This window comes from Erpetoichthys calabaricus, chromosome 18, assembly GCF_900747795.2.
Source record: "Erpetoichthys calabaricus chromosome 18, fErpCal1.3, whole genome shotgun sequence".
NCBI lineage: Eukaryota > Metazoa > Chordata > Cladistia > Polypteriformes > Polypteridae > Erpetoichthys > Erpetoichthys calabaricus.
The window spans coordinates 85,955,125-85,972,412 of record NC_041411.2 but is presented as its reverse complement, the minus strand read 5'-3'; the positions used below and the strand labels follow the sequence as shown (position 1 = coordinate 85,972,412).

Sequence of the window (17,288 nt, the reverse complement as noted above, 5' to 3'; positions counted from 1 at the left end):
GCCAGCAGGGGGCAGTGCAGGCCTTTTTTCAGGTCCACTTGCGCTTGACTCCAAGTGTAATGCTGCCCACCGCTGACCATCTCGCCCTGAATGTTCACCTGGTACCTCAAAATGACAAATTGCCAACACACCTCAACTTCTCAGTGCAGTGGCGTGATGACCCTGAAAGGCGCTATATAAAACCCCACCCTGACGATTTGCTACTCCAGTATGGTGCCATGTACTGCGTTTGTCCCAATTTGATGCCACCTCACCGGTGAGTGCCATGACATTTTGGGTTTTGCCAGAGTCACTGATGGGCACAGTTGGTGTGACCAGGGAGGAGGTGGATGAGCAGATAACTGGGCACTGTCTTTTGCTGCCAGCTGACTTTATTTATTTATTTATGAATATTTTTATGCTCTGCATGCCCTTCAATCAGGTATTGTCATAGTTTATATCCTTTTGTTTCTGCCCAGCAAGGTCACATGGCAGTGCCCATCCCAAAAACTGGAGACTAGCAGATGCACTGCATAGTCCTATGGTGAGAGACTTAAAAAGACAAGATATGAAATATGATGACCAACAGCCCAGGAGAAGATAAGCTGGCATCGGAGAGTGGGCTTACTGGTCACAGCGCCCCCTGCTGCTCTTCATATTATCATATGTGCTGGACTTGAGGAGAACACAACCACCTGGCACAAATACGAGGCTCCGCTTAAACACAAGAAGCGAAATCGAACAATCCAACTCGCACCCCTAGGAGGCGCCATTGGAGGCCACCCTCAGCATCAGCACTGAATATCAGTAAACACAAGGACCAGAACAGGGTGGACATGCTCTGTCTGGGCAGTGCCCAGCTGGCAGAAGAGGACTCCAGAGGAGTGAGTGATGGTGTCATAGTGCCACTTCCTCTAAAATCCAAATGCTCACATGTGACCCTGGTAAACTATAACTGGGGTCTCTGACCCCGATTGAAAAGTGCCAGGGTACAAAAACTAAGACAAATGGGGACAAATAGGAGCAAAGGTGAGAGGATGCCCCCCCTGGGCGGAGCCTACGTTGGTGTCACCTTCACTTCTAGTCTGCCATCCTCTGGCTTTTACTGCCCCCTAGAGTTGGCTTCCGTGTCAGTCACGTTCTGGCCGTCCTGCAGCACCCTAACCCTGGTGTGCCCTCTAGTGGCCACTAGCTGTGTCTGCAGGCCTTCAATGACAGCTCTCCCAAAGTTCTCTTAATTGCTGCCTTCTAGTGGCCTGCGCCAGTCTTGATGAAGGGGGTGACCCTTCTTTTTAATAGAAGTGAATGACGTCTTAGTGATATAGTGCCTTACACACCACGTTAAAACGGGGGAGGGGTATTTACTGAGCCTGACGTCACTAAGGTCAAACGTCTCACCTCTGACTGTCAAAGACACTGGCGACAGGGCATGGGGACTCTCAACTCCCACCATTTACATCAGTTTGCCCCTGAGGCACAAGTGGCAGCACCTCGGACTCCTAACCTGGCATTCTTGGGGCACAGCACTTCCAGAAATGCGACATGAGATGGAAAAGCTGAAAAGGAAAAGAAGCCAAAAAAAGCAGAAAGCTGTGCTGAGCCAAAGGTGGGCTGCCAGGTGCCTTCCACTCGCGCTGCACTCAGCCATCCTCTATTCATTAGCGCCTACATGCCGTGCCAGCCTTCACAGAGCAGCTGTCAAATGTGCCACCTTGGTGACAATCTGCTGTGCTCGGACACGGCGATAAAATAAAAAAGACCCCTTCTAGCCCAGGACCCCAAAGCCCTGTATTTAAAAAAGTGAGTGGCTTGGGAGCGTCACCCATCATCTGATCGCACGTCCTTTAGGGGGCAGCAGGGTCCCAAGAAGAGGAGCCACGTGAGGAGGAGGAGGCCAACTGAATCAGCAGCTCTGATCCAATGAGAGGAGACGAGATGATGGAGGCCTGGAGGTCACAATCCAGTGCCCTGACACCAACAGCAATGAGCTGGAGATGGACGGTGAGGCACACAAAGGTCAGTCGTCCTGTCACAGGCCTCGAACCCGTGTCTTCCAGGTGGGTGTCCATTAGCCCCCCCCCGTGGTTTTTGGCCCCCTTTACTGAGGGTGAATTCTTGTAATACCAGGCTAGAACTCCCCCTAGTGGCCACTGGGCCCTCAGGCAGCTCATGGGGTCCTTGACTTGGGGCTGGAGGGTACTAACTGGCGTCATGCCAGTCCTGATGGCCTTTACCATTAAAAGGTGTAACCCTTGTGTCCGAGCCCCCAATTTCTGACAATTCCGGCTGATTGGCCTCAGGCAGAATTACGACCCCCTGCACTTCCCCCCAGGCTGCCCCCTATTGGACTGGAGGTGCACTGACGTCTTGTCAAAGCTGCTCAGCCTAAGAACATGAGAGCAGAGGTGGGCATGGGCAGATGGGCTTGACAGGCTCACCTGAGGAAGACGTAGCCCACCATTGTCTTAACATCTGTCTGGGCATCTACAACTGCTATCTGCCATGTGCCAGTGTGTCCTCCCTGGTTCAGTGCCACCCTTGGTGCCAGTAGCCCCCCTGACACAACTTTCCAGACTGATGATTAGTTGGTCAGTGAAATAAACAACAGCTTGGCAGCTAAGGGGTCCGATTGTGAAAACAGAAGCCCGACTTTCATGGCAATGCCACTTGATTTGTCACCAGTCAGTCCCTGTATTCTGTGCTCTGCCCTTAATGTGACCCCCCGCCCCTCTTCTAATGAAGTGGCATAGCTCAGCCACACCCAGGTCACTTGTCACCACATCAGCGGACTCAAGGCCTTGTCAGGGCATTATGTTTTTCTGGGCCTTTGAGCAGATGGGAATGCTGCCAGTCACAAAGTGGCACCAGTACGTAAAGCCAACTTTATTTCACTCTAACATGGAAAGGTGGGCACATTGCCACTTTGGCTGCTCCCGTGAGGGCACAGTCTCATCTTGCTTTTAATTTGATTTCACATGGCTGTGCTTTCACAACTCAGACTGGCAGTGACGTCAGCAGAGGTGGTCCTAAAGGTGCCACCATGCCATGTCATGGGCATTAATGTGAGGAAGGAGAGACTGGTACAAGACTGCCAACAGGACTGGGTTTGACAGGACTGGTGCCATGTGATACATTAATGCAGCCAGTAGGTGAAGAGGGGGCACTGGTGCTGGAATGGGGAGGGGGGGGGGGTCTGGGTCATATGGAGGGAGGCTGTGGAGTCGAGGAGCCAAGTCACCTGTGAAACAATCATGTGACGTGCCTGCTGTCACCGTGGACACCATACTGGCTGTCATGGCAACAGGATTGACGCTATGATGACGCCACTAACAAGAAAGAAAGAAAGACCACTTTAGGAGACCCCGTCTTCAGTTTGGGCACACCAAAGACACAAACCCCCGGAGCCTGGCGGGACATGACAGGTGGGGGCAGAGAAGAGAAGGGAAGGGGGCACAAAATGGAGGCAGCTGGCCCACCCTGAAGGCTGCTTCAGGTCAGAAGGAGGAGACCATTGAGCTGGCGGCATAACAGGCAATTAGTGAAGAGCGACGTCACGGCCACCTGTGAAATGTGACACCTGGTGGTCGGCCTTCAGGCCTCAGTGTGACTTCTGACAGGTGCAACATCTGGACACTTGCAGTGGACCCCATCCATTGACGCTCTGTGTAGGTCTTTATATGGAGGGGAAGATTGGGGGCTTCGAGGAAAACTCAGTCAGAGACGCCAGGAGGAGGTGACAACATGGCTGAGCCGCAAGACACCAAAAGCAAAACAGAGCGAGACCACCACAGCAAGGACATCGATCTAGTCGACAGAGACCCCCGGAGGATCAACGAGGACAGCATAAAGGTGACACCTTGTTGTTTGCTGTGTGCTCGGAAGTCACCATCTAGTGATCTGCTTCTTTATGTGGTGCCTTGGAAATATTGAATCTATTTGTTCTGTAGTATCACTCGTATAGCGCCTTTCACGTCTATCTATCTATCTATCTATCTATCTATCTATCTATCTATCTATCTATCATATAGCGCCTTTCTCGTCTGTCTGTCTGTCTGTCTGTCTATCAATCTATCATATAGCGCCTTTCACATCTATCTATCTATCTATCTATCTATCATATAGCGCCTTTCTCGTCTGTCTGTCTATCTATCTGTCTGTCTGTCTATCAATCTATTATATAGCGCCTTTCTCATCTATCTATCTATCTATCTATCTATCTATCATATAGCGCCTTTCTCGTCTGCCTGTCTATCTATCTGTCTGTCTGTCTATTATATAGTGCCTTTCACTTTTCTGAACTTTCACTCATATTGTGCTTTTTCTGTTCGATGCGAGGGGCTCCGAGGGTCTCGGCTGTTTTTTTTTTTTTTTACTTTTTACAAACTCCGACACCGCGCAGGACTGGCCACGTGACGCTCCGGTGCTGGCGGCCATTCATTCCTCTGCGCTCTCCGCTTTCTTTGCGTTTCGTACCCCCGAGCGAGTGACACTCAGCTCGACTCGACACATCCACGTGGTATGTCGCCGTGCTGTTCGCAGTGTCATTACGGCGACTCAATCGAGCGACTTTCGGCTGAGGGTGCGTTGAGCGGTCGGATGTCGCCGTTTAAACTGAGCTCAGGGACGCGCGCGCCGCCGTCAAACACTCATGTCGCCATGGCGCCACCTGCTGGTGTCACACTTTCGCACTGAACGAATTCCACTCCACTTCCGCGTTTATCCAAAGCGACTTACGAGCCAGCGTTGCATTGGGGTGTAAGACAAAGGGACAGACTGCAGTCATCTGATCTAAGGATGTTGGTTTTGTGACGTTAATGTCGGCAGCAGGTGGCATAGTAGGTCGGTCGGTGTGCCGGCTGTCGTGGGCTCGGAGAATGTCCTCGGCTTGAAAATGCCATTTGTGATAAAGCGGCTTGTCGCCTGTAAACGTGTCAGCCCCCCGAGACCACCGTGAACGACGAGGAGACAGGATCCTGAATTGCGACTGTGACCAGAGGCAGCTCACATGAAGTGACTTGTCCTACAGAAAGTGAGTGCCGGAGCTCAGCGTGAGTGTAAATGAATGGGCTGGCACTGGTGCCCTGGCCAGGGTTTGTACCAGGTGTGTGCCCAGGGCTGCCAGGCTCCAATCGGCACTGACAACAAGACCCCCAGTTAGGATGACGTTAATGTCGTGTTACTTCTGTTCTGGATAGCCTACATGATCGGACCCCCAGACCCCCAGAGTGAGAACTGAGTGTGGAGGGGCTACAGAAACGAAGCAATTTTATAAAGACACAACTTTTTAAATTCTGAACTTGGCAGCCCCAGGAGTGCCAATGGGCACAGAGTCAGCCTCTCCGACAAGTTCCTTTGGCCGCCCATCAGTGGTCAGTGTGGCTCCACTGACCAATCACAGCGTTCAGCTGTCTGTGAGGGCGTGAGTTAAGCAGACCTAAACTGAGGGGCGGGGCCGTCGAGACTGACGGACAGACAGACGTGTTCATTGATTGGCTCTTGAGATGACAACATGATCAGACGGCCAGGCTGAATGATTGGCTCATCGATGGACTGACTGATTGCTTAATCAATAGGAGGCGCTGATTGGCTAACTAAACAAATGCTGAGCCACTGACCGACAGGCCGCGGTTTTTGAGCCACTGTTGGGCTTGGGGTGGCCCTGTGTGGCACTCAAATTGCCCGACATGAGGCTCGTGGGCAGAAGCTCACTGAACTCTCTTTGGGCACGACTGACGATTGCAGTCCAGAGGGAATAACTGGTGGCCCAAGAGAAGTCGGTTACACACCCAAGGCAGATGCCAGCCATGCCAGTCAACTGCAGGGCACACTCGAGTGTAGCAGACACCTGAATCAGACCACGGAGGGGGTTTAGAAGTCGAGGATTTGAACCCTGGACCCCGGACCCGGGCTGACTCTCTTTGCTTTGTCCACAGGTCGACTTTGAAGATGTGATTGCAGAGCCAGCGGGCATCCACAGCCTGGACAGCACCTGGAAGGCCAGCTTCACCGCGTTCACCGTGTCCAAGTACTGGTGCTACCGGCTCCTCACGGCCCTCCTGGCCATTCCCTTCTCCATAGTCTGGGGTCTCCTGTTCGCCTCGCTCTCCTTCTGCCACATCTGGGCCGTGGTGCCCTGCATTAAGAGCCACACGATTGAAATCCAGGGCATCAGCCGCATCTACGCCCTCTGCGTCCACACCTTCTGTGACCCCCTCTGTGATGCTCTGGGCAGGGTGCTGGGCAGCGTGAACCTCGTCCTCCGCAAGGAGACTTAGACTTGAGACTTGGGGGGGGGGGGGGTCTGTCGCCTGAGACACATCTCCAGTGGGCACCCACCACAAACTGGACATTTGGAAGATGAAACAACAAAAGGAGACCACCAGGCTCCACTTGTGACCCCTGGAAGGTGTGGCTGTCAATCAATCGAGCCGTCACTCCCCCCAGTCGGGTTAACGGGGGGGGGCGCTGAGACCCTTCCTATTGTTCTTACGCTTCTTGTTCTTGTGCTTTCATTCATTCATTCATTTTCAGGTGAAGCTCAAGAGTCGAGTCACCGAGTGGAGGACAATGGAGGACTCGCTCATTCCCTACTTCCAGCACAAGAGACCCCCGCCTGGGGTGGACTGACCATGCGGCCCCTCAGCCAGAAGTCATTTGGTGTCAAGCGCAGACGAGGCAGCTGAAGATTCCTCCCGGGTTCGGGTGGCAGACAATGGCGTCACCAACTCCATCCATCCATTCACGGGGGCTTCTTATCACAACGGGGGGTCTCAGGGGTTCCAGACTGCAGGTTACAAATGTGTTTGCCAGGGGGCACAGCTGAGTGGCACTTTACAGGGAGAGCAACCAGTGCGGGCACACCAGCCGCCTACGACCCTACAGGATGCCCACCCTCCATAACTGGGCACACACAGGGTCAGTGAGCACTGAGGACAAAGTCACCCCTGGCCAGAGCCAAGATGGCCAGCAGCCTTGGGACGTCCTCACGGGTGCTTAAGGGTGAGAGGACTGCTGTGACACATAGAAGTGGCTCTGGGTGCGTGTGGGGGGCACTTTGTCTTCTTCCTGTCACCACCCATCCCACTCTTCCTCCTGACTGTCCTCCTCCTCCTCAGGTCTTGTCAGTCACTCGGTGGGCAGAGCAGAAGAGGAGTGGAGGTGACTTGTAGACCCTGACTGTGGCTGCCCCCCTTACTGTGTTTGTCTCCTCAAGGCGGGCACCGTTGGTGAAGGTTGTGCTCTAAACTGGAAAGCTCTGCGTTCTGTCATAAACTGCTGGCACAGCCAGCCTTAACTGGTGCCCAGACTGCTCGAGTGCCCACCAAGGCCACTGGGGGTCAACACTGAGCACTGGACGGCTGGCCACGCCCCTTGTCAGTGACATCACCTGAGTATCTCAAAGCTTCTCATCCAATTAAGAAGTGCGTTTTGGGTTTGGGGCAGAGCACACCTTGGCATCACTGGGCACAAAGCAGGCACCAGTCCATCACAGGGCCAATGGGAGTAGCCACCTCACCTAAGCCAACCATGAGGACACCAACTGAGTGGGGATTCTGAACCCAGGATAAAGATGGCAACAGTACCCACTGAGCCACCATGCCACCCTAACACATCTGTTGATTTGTGGTACTTCTGTTAAAATGCAGGAATTGGTGAATTTTCAGCCATGTCTGTTGTTGAACTCTGCCCGAGTGCCAGTTGGGCACAGACAATAAATAAATAAACAGTGAGACCAACGTCTGGTGTCCTGTCGTTTGTCTGCGGCATCCATCATCTGAGCCCACTCTGCAAAAGCCAGAGCAGACCCTGGCAGCACCTGGGCACACACACCCTTGACAGGATGCCAGTGCATCAGGGGGAGTCACCCCTGAGTGGTTTAAGCTGCTGGACAAGTTGAGTGACATCTCTATATTTGTGTATAGCGCCCTTCACTGAGTGTGCCAACCGGTGAAATACAAAATGAGAGATGAGGTGGGGCACAGGTGGCATTGAACCCTCATCATAATGATGGCCCCCCAGGGGTCTCCCAATTTTATTATTAATGTTGGGATCCAAATGTCAAGTAATTGCTGACTCGAGGCACACTTTAGATGATCCAAATGATAAGTGGGCACCTTGGCACTGAAGTGGCACAAGATGAAGCTGTGTGCTGCCACAGAGGAGGCTGCTCAAACCAGCCTCACTCCAATGTAACCTTCTGGGTTCAATGCCAACGCATCACTCAGTCCCGAAACACAACGGCTGAGCCACCAAGGACACTGCAGGGCAGGAAGCCAACCTGGATGGCATGGCAGTGCTTCACAGGGCAAACGCCAGCTCACGAACCGGAGGAGAATCGGAGAACCTAAAGAAACCCCTGGGAGAAAAGTCCAACTTCACACAGTGAGACCAATACACTCTAACCCCGGGCTCTGCAGCACCAACCACTGGGCCACCCACCACAAGTACCCGACTGGCAGCATGTGGGCGGAGACACAGTAAGAAGGAGGAGTGGACATTTATTATAATAAATAGGAAAATAAGACGATGACTTCTAGAGTCGGCCACCAGGCCAGAGGGCATCTGTGAACATCAAAATGAGCAGACCACTCCACAAAGTCTGGAGAGCTCAGGCGGACCCCCGTGCCACCTGTGTGTCCTAAACAATGGCGTCCAGTCTGGGGGTGGTTCACAAAATGGAGGGGTGCACACAATCAGCCCCAAGAGTGCCACCCCCCCAGGGTCCAACCCAGTGGCGGTGCCCTGCTGTTACAAACCCTGAGGGGCACACGGGCAGCCGGTGACATCAGGCAGACGACTCATTTGTGGCACCAGGTCTGCCACACCACTGGAGGGGTGGCACAGTCCCAAAGTCACAGGGTACCCCACCTGTCAGACAGACGGCCCGAGGGGTGTGCCCGTCATGCCACCGAGGTCTGGGTGACGCTCCTCTGGCTGCCCGAGCTCTTCATCACCAGTGTGGACGAGGTGCCCTTCCGGCCGGAGCGGAGCTCACAGCTGCACTGCGACGTCTTCAGGTGGCGGCGACTGGAGCAGCACAGGAAGTGACGCAGCACCCCGCGGAAGAGGTGGCCGGCGAAGAACATGTAGATCCAGGGGTTACAGCAGCTGTTGAGGCTGGCGAGCAGCATGGCGATGATGAAGGCCGACGCTGGAAGAGAAACAGACAAAATGGGCATGTGGACCACCCGACATCCCTCAGTCTCGGTGCCAGCGCTTACCGCCCCCGGCCTCACCTCACATGACCCCCCCCAAGCGACGGACCCTAAGTGTGGAGGCACAGTGCCAGTGTCCTTGTACCCACAACTCTTTGAAGGTCGTCTTCAGTTGTCCTTAAAGCAGCGACATGATGATGTGCTTGTGTAGATCGGTGTGGCCAGAAACACGGTGCCCCTGCCAGCCTTGACGTGACCCTGAGCAGTGCCCACATGAATTGCGTTGTGCCACCCGCCAGTATGCCTTATTTTGACTTCGAATTCGGCGCCGAGCTCAGATATGTCGACTTGCGCGTTAATCTCCGGCGACGTGGAGTGAAACCCGCTGACAAGTAGCCGGGCATTTCAGTGGCACCCCCTGTCATGAACCCCCCCACCCCTACAATCCTGAGTGGAAATACAAGGAAGGGAACGGCGGCGACGTGAGGGGCACCGGGGAACGAAAAAGCGCCCACCTGCAAAGAGGAAAAGCAGGGGGGATGGGCAAATACGAGTGGGTCATGTGACTTAGCTCAATCGAGAAGAAGACTTTGATTACTACACGACCACCTGTAGAAAGGCGCTATATAGAGAACTAGCTGTTGATTACTGGGAAGAAACACACGACGAGAGGCAAGAGACGCATCACATACTGGGAGCAGTGGTGTAAATAGACAGACCGATGTGAAAGGCGCTATATGAGAGATAGAGAGCTGTGAAAGGCACTATATGAGAGATAGATAGATAGATGTGAAAGGCGCTATATAATAAATGTCAGTCAGTCATCATCCAACCCGCTATATCCTAACACAGGGTCTGCTGGAGCCAATCCCAGGCAGCACAGGTCGCAAGGCAGGAACAAACCCCGGGCAGAGTGCCAGCCCACTGCAGGGCACACACACACACACACACACACACACGGGACAATTTAGGATCGCCAGTGCACCTGACCTGCATGTCTTTGGACTGTGGGAGCAAACCCACGCAGACACGGGAGAACATGCCAACTCCACGCCTAGGTAGACAGCTGTGACAGGCGCTATATGACATTTTTAATGCGCTATCTAAGCGACTGATTTTATTTTCTGTGCCTTTTTCTTCACGCTGTGCCCAACAGAGAGACCCCCACATACTGCTCATCTAGCAGGCCCCCACCAGTAGGAGGCGCTTTTTCTCCTAAGCACCCCGATGCCCTCTTTCTCCATGCCCCAACGGCCCAGTGACGCCCTCCATCCACTTTACCTTCTCGCGGCGCCGCGGGGTCCCAGGCCGCCCACATCTGCACAAAGAAGAAGGGGGTCCAGCAGACGACGTAGGCCACGACGATGACGAAGGTCATCTTGACCGTCCTGATCTTGGCCTTGGAGATGAGCTTGACGCTGCTGACCCGGCTGAGCGCGGACCCCCGGCACGCCTCGGCCGGGCTGCTCTGCCCCCTCCTGGTTTTGAGTTTCAAGTTCTGCCAGATCTTGAAGCTGATCAGACCGTAGCAGGCGCTGAGCACCGTCACGGGGATGACGTAGATGGTGAGGGTGATCCACGTCACGTAGGCCTTCATCCCCCAGGGCTGAACGAAGTCCCCCCAGCAGTCGTGGACCCCCGAGCCCACCTCCTTCAGGCGGAAAATGTAGACCTGAGGGACGCTGACGAGCAGGCTGAGCAGCCAGGAGAGCAGCACGTAGACGTGGTCGGAGCGCCTGTGCAGGGAGCGGAGAGGCTGGCAGATGGCCAGGCACCTGTCCACGGACATGAGCACCAGCATGTAGGTGGACGCGAACATGCCGACCACCTGTAAGTACTTGACCAGCCGGCAGAGGACGTCGGGCCCGTAGAAGCGGAAGGTGATGTCCCAGATGAGCTGCGGCAGCACCTGAAAGACGGCCACCACCAGGTCGGCGATGCTCAGGTGCTTCATGAAGAAGTACATCCGCGACTGGCTCGGCTTGGCCTGGTGGATGGCCAGCAGGACGCACAGGTTGCCGGTCAGGGCGAGGAAGAGGACGGAGGCCAGCACGGCCACCTCCACTTTGGCCACCTCCTCGTTCCGCAGCAGCGGGTTGGCCGTGCCGTTGCCCGGGACGCCGCGGTTGTCCGCCGTCGAGTTTTCCGAGTAATTGCCGAACGGCCGGAGGTCGGGCTCTCTGGACAGCGTGCCCTCCATGACGCGGGCGCCCCCTCGCACCTTCGTCCGCTTCAGTTCCAGCGGCTGGCCGAGCTCACATCTTAGCGGCGCCTCGGCTTCGCGTCTTGCGATGACTCCACAGGGAAGCGTGGAGAGGCGGTGGGGGGGCTGCTCGGTGAACTCCGTCAAAAGTGCAATCCAGAAATCGTTTAAAAATATAAAAAGGACCAAAGAACAAAAAAAGAAGAAGAAGAAGAAGGAGTATGAGAGCCGAGCTGAGGGTCACACTTTAGAGACGAGGAGCAGATCGTCGCCACTTTTAGTAACGAAAAATGTAAAACAGAAGTAAAAAAACACAAAAGCGGGGGGCGAGCGGGGGGCTGCGCTTCTACTCCGTCCACGTGAAGCGCCGCTCGACCTCCGAGCTCCTCGGCGATTTTCTGAAAGGCGCGCCGACGGCGTACCTTCTTTTATTGGGCAGCGATCACGCAGCGCGATCCAGTCGTGCCAACAAGGCGAAGGAAGCCGTCCGCAGTCCCGCTCTCCACGGGCACCGCACCATCCTACCCGCCGAAAAGGCTCCGTTAACGGGCTGCCTGTCCGTCCCTCCTGTGCGGGTCCGGCAATGAAGCGGCAGCCTCGAGCGCCCCGCCGTTTATACCACAGGGTGCACCTTCGCGAGCCGGCGTCAGGGTGGCAGTGCAGCGCCGAAGTTCGGCCGCCAGGTGGAGCTCTGCTCCCGACACGCCACTCTGCTTGGCGACGCGGCCCGCAGTCCAGTCCGGCTCGGGTCCGAAGAGCGAACGGGGGGGGGGCACAGAATGGGCGACCCTCCTCCCTTCATTGTGATTCGATTATGGACCGCCGAGGACATTCAAGGACGTTTGAAATGCCGCTCGTGTGCTGAACATTCATGAGGTGACTGAACGGGACACCAAACACCAACACGTCTCCACTGCCGCTACATTCGGTTCAGTGACAACACACCGCACAGCCACAACGTTAAAAACCAACGCGAATACCTCGTCACAATGGCACAGGTGGACAGCTCAGCCAGTCCTGGAAGGCGACATGTTGAACGGCAGGTCTCGCGGCGCTCAGTCCCCATCACGAGTGGTCCAAGGACAGACAATCGGGGGCGCAGGGCTCACTGGTGCCTGCCTGGCCCGACCCCACAGAAAAGCTACTGGAGCACAAATTGATGAAAAGCTTAACCGACGTGTCCAGACACACAGTGCCCGCAGAGCGCCCATGCAGACCCCCTGTCCACCATCGAGAGTGCCCACAATGAGCCAGAACTGGACTGTGGAGCAACGGGAGAAGGTGGCCTGGTCTCTTAGAGCTTGTGGATGGCTGGGTGGGTGTGCGTCCTTGGCACTGTGGGAAGAAGGTAAGCTGGCAGACGCAGTGTGACGCTCTGGGCAACACCCTGATGTGAACCTCGATGTGGATGTTACTTTGACATGTGCCACCTGCCTAAAGACCACCCCTTCATGGCAGTGGCGTCTTTCAGCTGGATGGTGTGCCCTGTCACACTGCCAACATTGTCCAGGAGCGCTTTGAGGGACGTGCCAAAGTGTTCAAGGTGCCGACGTGACCCCCGAATTCCTCAGCTCACAATCCGATCGAGCGATTGCTGGAAAAACAATCGGACCCTCTTACGGGAGGCCTGAGGGGGACCCCAACAGTGTCAGGCAGGTGATTGGAATGCTGTGGCTGACCAGTGACATCCCAGCACAGAAGGCCACATTACCAGAACATACATCTGTTATATAGCGCCTTTCACGTTCTAAAGTGCGTAGACAGTCTAAGTCTCTGAGATGTGGAAGGTGTTCTGTGCAGTAAACATCTGTCTGTCACAAACAGTAGCGTCTGTCACACATCTGTCTGTCACATACAGTAGCACCTGTCACATTTGTCTGTCACATACAGTAGCGCCTGTCACACATCTGTCTATCTGTGGACTTAATAGCGCCTTTCATGCCGCTCCACAATATGAATACCTGTTACTCCCACCAGCGCCATTTTTATGACTGCAGACATCAGAGACCCCCGAATGCCAACTTGATACCAACTGCGTCAGGAATGAAAGTAATGGCTGGGCATGCAGGCTGAAGTGCAGCGGGCCGTTTCTGTGTTGGCAGGGCTGCTCGGTGCCTCCTTGCCAGTCTTTGTCAGGACATTGCGGTCTTGGAGGGACAGGAGGGCCATCAGCAGGATAACAGATCTTTCATTTGGTGGCAACTTGACAAACAAGAGGAGACCACTGGGTGCCATGCCCACATGCCATGCCCGCTCCTGATTCTGCTCGTTTGTCCTGTTGTGTCTTATTTATCAGATTAAAGTGAAGATTCTGGCAGAAGGGAGTGCAACACAACCCCAAAGGAGGATTGATCGATCGATCGATTGATTGATTGATTGATTGATTTCTTTCTTTCTTTCTTTCTTTCTTTCTTTCTTTCTTTCTTTCTTTCTTTCTTTCTTTCTTTCTTTCTTTCTTTCTCACCCATCACCTATAAAAGCCTCTTCCTTATCACGCCGTTAATCTTTCATTCTACGGTCGGACAGCATGAGGTGATTTTTTTCCCCCCTGACCAGTTTGGTTGTCTTTGTGGCCTGTCCTGGTAAATGTCACACGCAAACCGGTGAGGTGACAGAGGCGCGTGTCCACCGTGTCCACCGTCTGTCTTTCATTAGCGCAGGCCGCCTCGTCCAGAAGTCACAGCTCATAAATCGCCCGGCGACGTTGGAGGAAAGGCAGACCCTGCAGTGGCGAGGGGGGGGGGGGGGGTGTGATTTATCGGCGGGGGAGTAACGATCGTGTCGCCCGTGCTGTTCGTTTTTACGGCTTGCGCCACCACACTGGCTCGACTCTGACAGCCGCTAATTTGTGGTGTGACGGTCACGTGACGCCGCGCAGGGCGCCATCCTCCGAGTTTGGGCAATTTGGGGGTTCAGAAGGCACCACTGGCACCTGAAGATTCTTTGTCCTCCAACCCCCCCAAACTCACACACACATCGCCAGCTCACCTCAGCTGGGTGTCTTCGGACCCTGAAGGGACCCCCACACAGCCACAGGGAGAACATGTCAACTCCCCGGGATGCCAACCCAGGGGCACCGAGTTGTAAGGGGATGGCCTGGCGCAGTACACAGTGACTCCTCCTCCTCCTCCTCCATCCATGCAGCTTCAGTTACCAAGGCCAGGGTGGGGGGCCCAAGGCAGGAACAAGTCCTGGGGGGCCGGTCTGACGACGCCAGTTCACCTGAGCTGCCTGTCTTTGGGCGGAGGCGGGGAGAACATGCAGACCCCACACAGGGACCCCAAGTGTCCTTCCTGCGGGGCAGCAGAGCTACAGAGACCACCGCCGGTCTCTTGATGGCTCCTTTCGCCCCCTCGCTGTTTGGCTAATTAATGAATTCTTTTTCCTGGTGTCCTACTTACACGAGTATCCCGAGTTTGGAATCTTCCAGAAATGTTCTCATCTTTGATAGAAATTGATGTGCCAGGGTGCCCTTTAATGTGGTTGCTGTGGACGACGAGGACGGGCAGGCTTGCTGTGCTGAATGGGCGAGTCTCGTCCCCGTTGTTCTACTACACCTTCAAGTGACCGACTTCTAATTTATTTGTCACATACGTCAGCCAAGCCACATCATCGGGAGCCACCACTCCAGTGTCCCCATGGCAGCGGGTTGTTAGAGAAGCCCAGATGAAACCTGTCGCCCCCTTCAATAACGCGACTCAGCGGTCTTTCTTTGTGCTGTGTGGCACTGGCATGGCTAAAGCCACCAAGTCAAGGCACACATCTGACGCTCGCTGTTCCTTTGTGACCACCAGACAGTAAACTGAGGCAAAAGGCCCAGACGAACACCAAGGGGGTGATGCCATTCAGCGTCACCCGCTATGGTGACACAAGGAGGTTCAAAGGGGCACAAGAACACGACCGCAGATTCCAAACTTTCTCTGAAAGTCTGCAACCCGGGCCACTGTTGCAGGTGGCACTGGGCACTTGTGCCATGAAATCTGTGCTCTCGTCTGTTTCTGAGTTAAGTGTGAAAATGAAAATTCTTTTGTCCATCATCAGCGTGATGAAGAGTTAAGGAAACAAAGGCCAGCAGCACCAGGGGTCCTTGAGGCCTGGCAGAGCAATGGCCTAAAATGGAGGGGGCAATGCAGTCCTGGTGGGCTGTGGACGAAACTGCAGGCAGACAGACAGACGACGATGAGACAGGTGGGCACAAGATCAAAGAAATTCAGAGCTGAGCAAAATCAAACTCCAGAAGGCACGGTGGTAAAAGGGGCACCGCCATGTGACCTGCCAGGGTGAGACTCTGTTGTGATTCCATCGAATGAGTGTGCCAATGAAAAGGCGCTATATAAATCAAGGAGACCCTCAATGGGGGGAAGGCCATGGTCAACGTGTGGTCAGCTGAGGCTCGTAGGCATCACGAATAACCGAAACAAATCTCCAGTCAGAGGGGCTTCATGGGAAACGACGAGTGGGAGCAGCCGAGCCGTGCAGAGCCAAGCGGAGGAAGGACGTGACGCGGAGGAGCGCATTCTCACATCTCAGCTTCTGTCTCTTCAACGGTCACGAACGTCACGGCTGGAGGAAATCCTCAGGGACCCCCAGGGCACAAGAAACAATGCAAATGACTTCCTGAAATGATTCAGACTGCGGGTACTGAAAAGAAAAGGGACAAACTCTCAGTGCCCGGCCCCTCGTGTGTCCTTTAGTCGGAGGAGGAAGAGGACACCGGGATACGGAGCTTTGTGCTGTGACCTTTAACAGTCGGTGGGCTTCAGTCAGGAGGGAGAAGTGCAGGGCCTGTCTGTCCGTCTGTCTGCCCATCTATCTGTCTGCCCGTCTGTCTGCCCATCTATCTGTCTGCCCGTCCACCCATCTGTCTGTCCACCCGTCTGTCCATCTCCCCGTCCGTCTGTCTATCTGTCTGTCTGTCTCTCTGCCCGTGTGTCCGCAGAGGACCCAAGCGTGACATCTCTACCCACACATCTATCTTGCCGGTCAGTGCCAAAGGTTACCGAGGTTACGTCACCAATGAACTCTTTAATCTCTGCCTTCATCTTCTCTCAGGAGCGCCAACTGTCACCTCGCGTCCTTCACCTGCCCTGCCTTTGTCCCCTCCTCTGCACACCCCTAAGAGTTGCACCTTTCACTGTTTCCCCATTCAGCCATTAATAGACGTGATGTCACTTTCTTTACAGATTGGCACTAATGTCATCTTGTCACTCTTTATGCATTATTTATCAAGAAAAGCCTTTTTTCTGTCACGAATCCCATTAGCCGATGAAACGCTCGCAGCACGTGACGTGTCCTTACGCCGCGGAGTCCCAGCAGCCAGTGTGCTTTCCAAGGGGTTTCTCTTTTTCTCCTTTAAATCTCTGCAGTGCCCACTTTCTGTCCCGTCCTTTCAGCGTCTGTTCAGTCCCATTTGAGTCACAATTGTTCTTAATGACAATTTACACGTAAAAGTCTCTTTTTGTCAAAGCCTCGTGGCCTCCCAAGACTTGACTGCCCAATGGCTGCAGGTGTGCCAGGTGTGCCCGCACTGGGCCAGGCTCAGTGACACAAATCTTCATGTCACTATGTGCCATACAGATACGTGGCTGTCAAAAAGTGGCCAACTTTGGGCAGGCCGACTGGGTGCCCATGTTATGCCCTGTGCTAGCAGCTCACTGCGCTTTTCTGAACGTCGTTTCAAATGCGATTCTGCATTCTTAAAGTGTCCTGTCAGATGGCATTCAAGTCAGCCTGGCAAATGACCAACACAATAATAAAACATCTCAAGGCCTCAGTGGGAGACTCCTGACCGTCTCCTGGTTTTTATTTCTGTTTTTGTCAGAAATGTAATAAAATGTGCTGGGTGTCCCGGAGCTCTTTTTGGAAAAAATGGACACAAAAATGGGAGTCTAAGATGTCGCCGGGGTGCCTGCAAGGAATTATGAGCCCACCCTGAGGAGTCGACCTTAGCG

General features: G+C 54.3%; 2 protein-coding genes across 2 annotated transcripts; one reads left to right on the top strand and one right to left on the bottom strand.

Annotated features, from left to right (window-relative positions):
* The first annotated feature begins 3,191 nt into the window (after positions 1-3,191).
* On the top strand, positions 3,192-6,254 carry cav3 (caveolin 3). Its single transcript, XM_028824741.2, has 2 exons — positions 3,192-3,828; positions 5,913-6,254. The coding sequence occupies exons 1-2, from the start codon at positions 3,721-3,723 to the stop codon at positions 6,252-6,254; spliced, it is 450 nt and encodes a 149-aa protein (XP_028680574.1). The 5' UTR covers positions 3,192-3,720.
* A 2,116-nt stretch (positions 6,255-8,370) lies between these two features.
* Positions 8,371-11,534, bottom strand: oxtra (oxytocin receptor a). Its single transcript, XM_028824740.2, has 2 exons — positions 10,416-11,534; positions 8,371-9,130 (listed from the first exon to the last, which is right to left on the bottom strand). The coding sequence occupies exons 1-2, from the start codon at positions 11,332-11,334 to the stop codon at positions 8,880-8,882; spliced, it is 1,170 nt and encodes a 389-aa protein (XP_028680573.1). The 5' UTR covers positions 11,335-11,534; the 3' UTR covers positions 8,371-8,879.
* Between the last annotated feature and the right edge of the window lie 5,754 nt (positions 11,535-17,288).